Source organism: Arachis hypogaea, chromosome 12, assembly GCF_003086295.3.
Source record: "Arachis hypogaea cultivar Tifrunner chromosome 12, arahy.Tifrunner.gnm2.J5K5, whole genome shotgun sequence".
NCBI classification, from domain to species: Eukaryota; Viridiplantae; Streptophyta; class Magnoliopsida; order Fabales; family Fabaceae; genus Arachis; species Arachis hypogaea.
In genome coordinates, this window is record NC_092047.1 from 100,359,382 (window position 1) to 100,371,145 (window position 11,764).

At 34.0% G+C, this 11,764-nt stretch overlaps 2 protein-coding genes across 2 annotated transcripts; one reads left to right on the top strand and one right to left on the bottom strand.

The window, feature by feature from the left end:
- Nucleotides 1-2,542: 2,542 nt before the first annotated feature.
- Nucleotides 2,543-3,089, bottom strand: LOC112730350 (uncharacterized). The gene is made up of 3 exons (XM_025780441.1): nt 2,897-3,089; nt 2,798-2,814; nt 2,543-2,740 (listed from the first exon to the last, which is right to left on the bottom strand). Exons 1-3 carry the CDS (start codon nt 3,087-3,089, stop codon nt 2,543-2,545), a joined length of 408 nt encoding a protein of 135 aa, XP_025636226.1.
- A 4,772-nt stretch (nt 3,090-7,861) lies between these two features.
- Nucleotides 7,862-11,152, top strand: LOC112730351 (protein FAR1-RELATED SEQUENCE 5-like). The gene is made up of 5 exons (XM_025780442.1): nt 7,862-7,951; nt 8,777-8,836; nt 8,939-9,675; nt 9,763-10,267; nt 10,427-11,152. The coding sequence occupies exons 1-5, from the start codon at nt 7,862-7,864 to the stop codon at nt 11,150-11,152; spliced, it is 2,118 nt and encodes a 705-aa protein (XP_025636227.1).
- Nucleotides 11,153-11,764: the final 612 nt, after the last annotated feature.

The following is an 11,764-nucleotide window of genomic DNA, read 5'->3' on the forward strand; positions in this document are numbered from 1 at the left end:
ACATCCATATTTAAGTTTCCCTCACAGTACCCGAAATGTGGCACATTGTGTATTTAATTAATTATTCTATATTTAATGTATTTTCGTAAATTATATAATTATTTAATTTAAATAAAAATCCTAAACTAAGGTTATTATTTGATAATTTAATATTTTTATTTATATAAAAGCCAATTTAATGTACAGAGAATATGCAAATAGAATACTCATGGAGTTATAATGATTTTAGATTAATTATCCAAATCAATCTCCAAGAATTTTAAAAGCGGATATTTTAGTCTCTAAGTATACAAAAGCATCCCTAAAATTTTATTTTGGTAGACAAATTAGTTCCCAATTTATTTTCCGGCAGAGTAATTACCCAAATCAGTCCCCAAGAATTTTAAAAATAGATATTTTAGTCCCCAAAAAAATTAATATACAGATCAATTCCTAATATTTTTCTCCATCAGACATAACAGTTCTCTGTCTAAGAAAAAAAGTAAAATAAAATTATTATTATTATTAATTACACGATACTATTGTACCATAATTTTATATTTTTTGGGCAAAAATAATGATAAATTTATTCATTAGATTCTTATATATATATATATATATATATATATATAGTAACTCAACAACAACAACAACAACAACAATGTTCAATAAAATTATTAGAGATTATTCTACAAGAAATTCAAGATTGAAACTATTTGATATTTTTGTATTTAATATAATTAAAATATGTCCTATTTTAAAAAATATGTTTGTATTAAAAAATTTTTTAATTTGGATTTCAAAGTATCATTATTCATCTTACTTGTTTCTAATGAAATGAGTGTATTAATAGGTTAGTGTCATCGTTCATATGCCCAAAGTTAAGTTAATAATAAAGGTTGACATATAGTAAAAGTAAAATGGACGGGGGACTATTATGTCTGACAAAGAAAAACGTTGGGGATTGATCTGTATATTAATTTTTCTTAGGGACTAAAATGTCCGCTTTTAAAATCTTTGGGGCTGATTTGAGTAATTACTCAACTGAAAAATAAACTGGAGACTGATTTGTCTGCTAAAGTAAAACCTCGAGGATTGATTTGTATATTAATTTTTCTTGGGGACTAAAATGTCCGCTTTTAAAATCGTTGGAGTCTGATTTGCGTAATTACTCATGATTTTATTTGTGTTTGTGTTATAATTTAAGTAAAGACTTTTGAATTTTTTATATAAATTAAAAAAACCTTATTTCCAAAAAAAAAAAATTCAACTTTAATTTTTGAAATCCGTTTCTTTTTGTAACATCTGGGGAAAGTTTGCCGCTCCCCTCAGCGAACGTTGTCGTTTTCACAAGGTTCGCTGCTTCCCTCGGCGAACTTCAAGGAGGTTCGCCCAAATATAAAAATCCGTGGTCCCCTCCCATTTTTTACTTTTCACTCTTTTTCACTCTCTCTTCTCTTGTGAAACTTTTCACTTTCAGCGTTTTTGACAATTTCAGATAATTCTGCTCTTTTGTTCCTTTTCAATTTCAATTTCATTTATTCTTATATTATTTTATGATTTTAACATGTTTATTTAGTTAGATTATGTTTTGTTATTAGTTTTTAATTTTAATTAGTTTGATAATTATTTAATTTGATAATTAGATTATATAGTTAGTTTAGAGTACCATCTATTGCTAGCTTAGATAATGTGAAACGATGACATGATTATGGTAGGAGATTAAAGATGCATGTTAGCTAATGAAAAATTTTTTTTTGATTATTGTTTCATTTGAACTAATTATGGTTTAGAGTAAAATTATAGTTTATGGTCTAAGTATTTAGAATTTTTAGATTTATTGCCAATGTTCACAAATAATAAGTTAGTTAATTTTAATTTTTTTATTTAGATTCTGTTTCAGTTTAACTGATTATGGTTTAGAATTAAATTATATTTTATAGTTTAGGTATTTAGATTAAGTTTAACATATTTGATAAAAAGCGAGTTAATTTAAAATTATTTTTTTAATCTATTCTATCATATTGTAGTTTCATGACGCAAAACATGTTAGAGTATGAGGATACCTTTTATAGATGACATCAGATTGACCATATTGCTGACAGACTAGGGCACTAGGCCGAGTGGTATACTTTATAACTTATCTCTTTCATATGTTCAAAATTTGTCTTATTACTTGTGGACTCCGCTTTGTTTGATTGCTTACTTTTTTTGGTAGGCGCCTCGGATATTACGTACAAGAAGAAATTGACTACAGCGGTCATCCAAGCATATTAGATCATACCTTAGATAAGTAGGATTTGAGCATATGACATATATGCTAGAGTGGCATATAATGAGCGAACTCCCTATGCAACTTTGAATATGCTGCGTTAACAAGCACCTTCTTCAAGTTCTTGTTCTTGAAGTGTGTCATGAAGATAGCAGCAATATGTCCTGCACAAAATGCTTGGAAGGCATGTGATAGTTTCCATCCACTTCCATAAGCGTTCAACGCTGCATCAAACGATTTGTGCCTATCTGAAATCACCAAGAGACCTGGTTGGTTTTTTGACATGCTATCTCAGATAAGATAGAAAAATGACCATGCCTCCTTTGTCTCATCCTCGACTACGGCAAATACAATAGGCAATATGTTTGAATTGCCATCTTGCGCAATAGTCATGAACAAAGTGCCTCCGTATTTACCATACAAGTGTGTGTCATCGATGGAAATAAGTGATTTGCAATGTTCGAAAGCCTCAACACACGAAAGAAATGTCTAGAACATACAATGAAATATGACACTATCAACTAAAGAAGGCCAAGATTGTATTACAAGTTGCACCCAAGTACCTAAAAAACCATCACTTGTTATAACATATAAGTGGTTACTTAATTAAGCACTTATAAGTAAAGGCAATGTAATGAATCTTACCAGGTAAGTACATCTGTATTGCGAATAACCATCGAAAAAGATCGTTGTATGACTCCTCCCAATTTCCATATATCCTAGCAATGACTCTCTGTTTTGCAAGGCAAACCTTTCTGTACGACGCCTTGTAACCAAAGCGATTCTCGACACCTCCTTGCAGAACCCTTATGCTGATGGTTAGATCTGCTTTGACCATTGTGAATTTGTGCTAAGCAATCACCTTCGAGTTCAACCTTCCATGGTCTTGACCCATTGATGTTTGCATGCAAGTATGAGGATTATTGTATCTCCTCACCTCCCATTTTTCCTATTTTCGGGGATAAGCTATGTGTATGTTCCATTGACAACCAGTACCAAATTGCGAACATTGTGCATCATACTTCAAATGGTCACTCTTTAGTATCTTATACTCCACACCCTTTCTAATGTTATACATCTTAACTGCCATAGTAACTTTCTCCTTATTTTCATACTGTTGTCCAATCTCAAACTCATTGATGGGATCATCCACGGGGCCTCCTTGACTAAATAAACAATCTAAAGTCATTGCATCTAGATTCAATAAGAAAAAGTGATCCGACTGATCATATGATCGGAAAATAGCAGGTTGTATCAGTGCGATTTGTGTGTCACCGTAGTAGTTCATCTCTTCCTCCTCCTCATCCAGAATTTCAATTGGTTCATCCTCAACATCTTCACCGTCATTAGGGTTAACTTGATAGGGCTCCATCGTTGGGTCTCTAATAGTAGAACCTTTATGACTTTCAACATCAGCTTGCATCATACCATCATTAGAATCTTCGACATTTGACCCCTCTTGACTATCTTTAGGTGTCATATTTAGATCAACCATCGTTCTAATATTTCTCCTAACCGTCCCACTTAAAGGGGGTATCATCAATAATATTCGCAAACGCTCCTCCACCCAAGTTAACTAGAAAACTAAATGATTTCAACAGATGGACATTTGTCCAACGGTTGTGCCAAACCCTAATAAGACATATGTCCTCATCATCACGTAACCGATACCTAATTTACAAAAACATAAATTCTTATCAAAACCATCATCAAATAAAAAAATACAAAATAGTGATAACAATTGTAATAATCTATAATATACTTTTTGTAAAATAAAGTTTTATCTACTTCGGATGAATATCTGTAATAGATTTTTTCACTCTTTTTGTGTGTTGTTGACCAATGTCATGCAATACCAAATTTTTCAACGCTGTTAGACTTTTGACTTCAGGTGACGTATATATAAATACTGGTTCAGCAAAATTGAACACAATAGATCCTTCTTCATCATATACTATTTCACCATCATAATGAATAGATAACAATTGAAATTTCAGACATTGTATAGAGTAAGCAAAAGATCAAAGTAAAGGGAGAAAGATGAGTTACCAGTAGTGATTTTGGTTCCCAATCGGTCTTGTTGGGATTTTATTTAGGAGAAGCATCTTGAAGTTCGTCGAGGAGGCGGCAAACCTTGTGAAAATGACAAGGTTCGCCGAGGAGAGCGGCAAACTTTCCCTGAATGCCAAAAAAAGAAACGGATTTCAGAAATTAAAGTTGATTTTTTTTTGGAAATAAGGTTTTTTTTTTTTAATTTATATAAAAAAAATTTAAAAGTCTTTACTTAAATTATAACACAAACACAAATAAAATCATGAGTAATTACCCAAATCAGACTCCAATGATTTTAAAAGCGGACATTTTAGTATCCAAAGCAAATTAATATACAGATTAATTTTCAAGATTTTACTTCGACAGACAAATTAGTCCCCAGTTTATTTTTCAATAGAGTAATTACTCAAATCAGTCTCCAAAGATTTTAAAAGTGAATATTTTAGTCCCCAAGAAAAATTAATACACAGATCAATTCCCAACATTTTTCTTTGTCAAACATTATAGTCCTCTGTCCATTTTACTTTTACTATATGTCAACCTTTATTATTAACTTAACTTTGTACATGGGAACAATAACACTAACATATTAATACATTCATTTCGTTAGAAACAAATAAGGTGAATAATAATACTTTGAAATTCAAATTAAAACATTTTCTTCAGCACAATAAAAGGGAGAAACTAGAATCGAGAGTATCGGAATAAAAGGCTATCTCATCAAATTTTGGATTTTTAATTGAAAGCTTCTTTCTAATGCACACGTGAATCTCTCGAAGAATACAATTAAGATATAGCCATACTTTAGTCCTGCGGTGAGTTGTGAAAAGATAAAAAAACAAACTTCATTGTGTCAAGTATAATAGAGTAGAAGAAGAAAATGAAAGTGGTCAGGAGGTGGTTAAATTCAGTTAGACAGTTTCTATTTTAGGATAGTTAAGTGTTCCAAATTCAGCTCCAGTTTAATACACTAATTCTCAATTCATGATTTTTTACTTTTTCTCCAAGATTCATTCTCACTTACAGCTTTGAAAGCTATCTCTAATCTTGTCACATTGATTTAAGTGTTGAGTATCCCTAAAATTTAAATCCATGAAATAGACAAAATCAAATCCCGGAAAAGAGAATGTTCTTGTTGATGATAAGCTAAAGGGATTTTCACCTCTTACTAAACACATGTTGAGGAAGCAGGAGGTATAGGTTTATAATACCTTAAACTGATTAATTTGATCTTCTTCGTTTGTGAGATGGGCATTGTTTCCAAATCACCAGAATGGCGGCAAGATAAAAAAAGGAAGGAATAGTAATGGCCCCATGAAATTTCTAAGCTCACAAAAAAAGAAGCAAAAATATACATTACATCTTGTTAAACCAGTGGAATTGCTAGTCCATGCATGGATGGTTGAAATTCAGTGTTAAATTTTCTAATAAATAACAACTAACAAAAGAGCAACTTAAACAAATATCGTTATGGCTATAATTACTTACGCTTTTAGCACTACTTGGAACAATGATATTCTCATCTCCCTTCATCTCCATAGTGTCATTATCTTGCTTCCCATAGACTATCACATTCTCTTTTCTGCTGGCATTGTTATATATACTGATTGGCTACTGCCTTTTTTTAACAGATGAATTTAATTTTAATGCATTGACAATGTAAAATAATTTTATATGTGTATCCAATTGTGTATCACCAAGTCAGCAAAAATAATTACTTCCAAGTTTCAATAATGAATACATGAATGATCATCTAAAGAAACTGACAACAACAACAGCAACAACAACAATAAAGCCTTGTTTCACTAGGTGGAGTCGGCTAACAGACATGATTGAACAACGGTGTAAAATGATTTACACTGTCAGTGTATCAAAATTAAACTCTTTTTGTATAACATAATAAATATAAAACTAATTATTCTTAAGTGATATATATATATATATATATATATATATATATATATATATATATATATATATATATTAGTTTACAAATAGTATTTTTATATATCTATATCAAAAGAAGGTTCCTATTTTTATACCTGCTGCTGTATGGCTTTGTTCCAGGTTGTGGTGACTTGGTTCAGCATATATGAGATAAACTGCAATCTTATTCACATTGAATACAGATCCTAAAATGACAATTTCCACTTTGTTACCAGCTTCTAGATTTGACATTATATTATGCCAGTCCTCATCTTTCGTTGAGGTTAATTTATCTAGAGCAAAATCAACAAAAGTGTTATTTGTGCGAATCATGACGAAAACTCTTTGAAGAACATGTCCTTCTACTTTTGTTGTGTCTGGGGAGGAAGGATGGATGGACAATACAAAGGATCACAGTCTTCAAGTTACGCCCATCCATTTGAGGAACCTCGAAAGTTACAGAAGAACCTTCATCACTAAAAGTCAACCAATGGAGTGATGAACAATCTTCACACGACCCTTCATCTACTGCACATCTCTGTATAATCATTGTATGCTTTAATCATTAATAATTAACTATTTATAATGGGTTTAATTACACTGTAGATACATAAAATTTTACACAATTTTCAATAGGAATCTTATGTTAGTTAATTTGTTGGCGAGTTCCATGAGAAAACAATAGAGGGAATCACATCTTTTGAAAATCCTCTATGGCCACACAAAGAAAAATATCCAATGTTCTTTAAGTCTTGCCAGTGTATAGGGAACTTGTTTTATTCCAGTGTTTTCAGCCTTTAAGGTTGTTAAAGAATCTGTTTGTTCCAAGTCTTCTTCCAACTTATCAATCTTTACACATCAAGAAATATTGAGTTCTTTCAAGGTTTTCAACTTGTAGATGCTTCTTGAAACTTCTAGAAGACTTATACAACCATGTAAATCAAGTATTAGCAGCTCTTTGAGGTGTTCAATGGTGTTGGAAACTGAGGACAACTGTTGACAATCTTTCAATATTAACTTTTCTAGATTAGGTAACTTTGAAAAGTTAGGGGTTTGCTTCAAGCAATGAGAATGAATAAGATTGAGAATTTTCAATTTTTCCAACACCTGCAAATAAAAATTATAAACACATTTAGAAAAGAGAATAAAACAAGAGAAGGACAAGCTCTTCAGGTTTTTGGATTAGGAAAAGTATAGGAGAACAATAATCCTAGTGAACAATATGAACAATGGGGTTACAAATGTAAATTACTCATAAATTTAATTAATGATGTAATTAATTTAATTATACTAATAACCATTTTTCAAAATTTAAAATATCAGATTTTTGAAACCAACCTGGAAACTAGCACACGTTTCATATCCTCACCATATCTCCTCTCTCTTGTGGTTGTCCTTCTCAACAAAGAAGGCTCACTTCCCAGCCCACCCACAACCCACGCTGCCCTCCCTGTTCCAACGTCCGGCAGCCCCCCAAGTGGAGAAAATTTTTTTTCACCATACCCGTCAACCCGTGCACCGTGCAACCCGGCGTAGGTCACCGTGATCACACCCTGTGTAGCCCCTGCAGCCCAAGGCCTCCACCGTTGCAATCCCTGCAGCCCAAGGTCTCCACCTATCACAACCATTTTAATGGAGCACAATTCCGTTGAACCGAGTTATCTCGTGCCAGTTTCTTTTACCGGTGATTCGTTCGACGGAGAAAGTGAACAGTTGGACAAGGTAAATAATGTATCTTGTTTCTTTTAGACGTATGTTTATTTTCATATAAATTAGATAGTTATTAAAAGCTCAACATTCTTAATCCATTATGATATTTTGTTACAAACGAAACAATTTGGATGGTGTTCTTGTTCATTCATGTGGTTATTAGTTAAAGTGTAATATATAAGTGGATGATCCGGTGAAAGAATTAGTTTGAATTTTTTCTACCTAAAAAGAGAAAACAATTACATTTTTAGAATGGTGGAATGTTATAATACAATGTACTAGTTAGTTGTTACTACTTACTAGTTACAGATTGGGTTCTTGTTAAGTTTTTATAACTAGTTTCAATGAACCATGTGAAAAGTTCTAAAGAAGATGAAGTTAGAAATTTATTTACTGGATATGATGAATTGTTACAATACCTCTTTAATAGGTCATCCTGACATGTTTTGAATATATGTATAGTGTTAAATAAGAAAATTTTGCACATGGTTGCGACTAAAATTGTTACAATCCCCATCTGTATGCTATCAAACCATGCATGCACTAACAAGTTTGGATAAATATGGAAGAAAATTATAGGAGCTAAAAACGAGACTGTTTACATGGTAATAGAAGACTCTATTTTAGTTTGTGTAGTGATACTTGATATGTGGTGGATTTATGCATTCTGTATATAAATAATAGTTAACACAATACTAACTCATTAGGTGCCACTTTAGCTTAATTCATGCATATTAATAAATTTTAATATCATATTTTTGGATATAGTATTAATAAAATCTATTTAGTTGATATTTTATTATAGTATCTACTTACGTTGTGTATGTTTGATTGTAGGCCATAGAATGTACGAAAATTACTGAGTTGGAATGTCATGACACGGAACTTGTTGACGAGGTTCGGATTCTATTTTATTGTTGTTTTTCGTTAACCGCATGTTTGAATAGACCATTTATCATTGTGTGGCTAAAATGATGTCTATTTTGAACTGATTTGCAGTTACCAGACCATAGTTGCCTTGCTGACAATGAAATACCAAGAGTCGGGATGTGGTTTGAGCATTTGAAGTTGGCCCAAGATTTTTATGCGACCTATGCAAAAAAAGTTGGTTTCACAAGTAAGATAAGGGCCATAAATTTTGACAGGATGACAAAGCAACCGATCAACCAATCTATCCATTGTAATCGGGAGGGTTTCCGGGCGTCTCGTGTGAAGGCACCCATACGGAAGAACACAATGGCAGGTGTGGGATGCAGAGCAAGAATATATGCAAAGTTCGATAGGGAAAAGCATGATTGGGTCTTGTTGAAGGTTGAACTAAATCACTCGCACCCGTGTTCAACTAGGAAGGCGGTGCACTACCATGAAAACAGGGAGTTAACAATGCATGCGAAGTGTATCATTGAGGTTAATGATGAGGCGGGCATTCGACCCAACAAGACCTTTCCAGCATTAGCCAATGAAGTTGGTGGGCCTTCGAACTTGGGCTTCTCAGAGAAGGACGTCAGGAATTACATTTCATCAAGACTCCGATCCACAAATGTCAACGCAGATGTCAAGGAGATGCTGAACTACTTCATGCGAATGAAGGAGTTGAATCCGAACTACTTTTACGCAGTGAATATAAATGAGGATAACAAGTTTACGAGTGCAGTTTGGGTGGATGCAAGGTGTTGGGCATCTTATGAATACTATGGAGAGGTGGTCTCATTTGATACCACATACAGCACGAACCGGTAAAATATATTTAAATTCTCATTGTTTAATTATTTTATTATTTTTTATTAGTTTCATGTTTCTAAATATAGTTGTTCGTCCTTTAGGCATGGATTGCCGTTCGCTGCTTTCATTGGTGTGAACCACCATGGTAAGTCTACTTTGCTAGGCTGCGCTCTGCTAGGCAGTGAGGAGATCCCGAGTTTTGAGTGGGTGTTCACACAATGGCTGGAGTGCATGGGAACGGCACCGAAGGGCATCATCACAGACCAATGCAAGTCTATGTTTGGTGCAATTAAGAAGGTCCTACCCAGTACACGACACCGGTGGTGCATATGGCATATAACACAAAAGATACACAACAAGCTTGGAGGTTATTCTAGGTTCAAAGAGTTGAATGCTGAGTTGAAACACATTATATGGAACTCTAAGTTGGTTGAGGATTTCGAGGATCATTGGGCTGAGTTCATTGATGAGTTCAACTTACATCACAACAGATGGCTATCAAGTTTGTGTCTTTTTGGGAAAATCATGTGCCGGAAGTGCTTAGATGTTGTTGTGTTCTTGTATTCTGTTCTGGAAAAACGTTCTTATGCATGGTTTTATTTTTTGGTGGGTTTGTTTCTTTTTTAGATCTGTTTGAGGACCGACACATGTGGGTGCCTATCTTTTTCAAGGGTCAATTCTGGGCTTCCATGAGGAGTACGCAGAGGAGTGGGTATGCATTCATTCTTTGGTGGATACTTAAATTGTAAGACTAGTTTGGTCCAGTTCGTCCATGAGTTTGACAATGTCCTAGGAACAAAAGAGCAGAAGGAACTGGAGAACGATGCTGCAGACTCGAGAGGTCTAATCCCATGTTCAACTAGATCAGCCATCGAGAGACGATTTCAAAAAGAGTATACCAACAAGATGTTTAGGGATGTCCAAACCGAGTTTGGTAAGAAGGCTGATTGCACTATTTGTGCCGTGGATGAACATGGCAACTCCGCTAGGGTAAAAGTGGAAGAGAAAATACTAGTCTATGAGACGACTCGATATGTTACGTTTGACGTCCATTTTGGTCATTCGACACACGAGGTTCGATGTGATTGCAACTTGTTCGAGAGTGCAGGTATATTATGTTGCCACTGTCTTGTAGTACTTTCATCTTACAAAGTTAATGAGGTGCCTTCCTGCTATGTTTTACCTCGTTGGAGCAAGAACATAAAGCGCAAGCACACCTACATTAAGAGTAGCCATGACGTTAGACGTTCAAATGAAAGCCATAACATATTCAGAGAGTTGTGTGCACATTTCTATAATGTTGCACAGGAATTCACGGACTGTGATGATGAGGCAGACATGCTGCATAATGTTCTGGAGGATGCAAGGGCCAAGCTAGTAGATTACCGTGGCAAGATGCGAATAACACTGTCGCTACTGCACACAATAGCATCATCACAGGCCCTTCAACCGTTTTCGGCACAGAGGACATTCAGGCCCCATCAAAGGTAACCACTAAGGGTCGTCTAAAAGGCAAAATGCTAGGATATGAGTTGGATAAATCAATCAGAAAATCTATGCAGAGAAAGCGGAAGAGTGTACGCAAGGTATGTATAGGAATTAAAGTTAATCTTCACTTTTACAACGGTTTTTATTACGTCGATAGTGGGTTGGTTTTGATTGAGCTTGTTTGTTTCAGGATAATCGTGTAGAATCTGTTGCAAATCAAGCTTCGGAGGCTTCTGCTCAGCAAATTGCTAAGCAAGGACTTGGTGGATTCATGTCACTGTTAAACTTCTTTGACAATACCTAGATTGTTTATGATACTGCATCCATTATGTTATATTAGAGGTCCCTTTTGTTAGTTCATACAACTCAATATGTATGTTTCATGGTCATTTTCTTTGTTTAGGTTTTCTATGATAAGAAAATTATGAAATTGGTATTACCATGGCATTATCTTGCTGTTACTAACGTATCTGGCCTGTTTATATTTTTCTGGATGTCGTTTGACTGGTTGTAGAATACTGTCTGCATAAATACATGTCGTATAATCTGTATTTTAACCATTTAATAAATTTGGGATGTTGTGTGCTTTTAACTTCGAGTGGCATGTCTAGGATG

Excerpts from the sequence above, each read along its gene's own strand:
- LOC112730350 (XM_025780441.1), bottom strand. The coding sequence starts at position 3,089 with ATGGTCAAAGCAGATCTAACCATCAGCATAAGGGTTCTGCAAGGAGGT.
- LOC112730351 (XM_025780442.1), top strand. The coding sequence starts at position 7,862 with ATGGAGCACAATTCCGTTGAACCGAGTTATCTCGTGCCAGTTTCTTTT. Across the intron at positions 8,837-8,938 it reads ACACGGAACTTGTTGACGAG|TTACCAGACCATAGTTGCCT; the intron begins GTTCGGATTCTA and ends ACTGATTTGCAG. Across the intron at positions 10,268-10,426 it reads ATGCATGGTTTTATTTTTTG|TTCGTCCATGAGTTTGACAA; the intron begins GTGGGTTTGTTT and ends AGTTTGGTCCAG.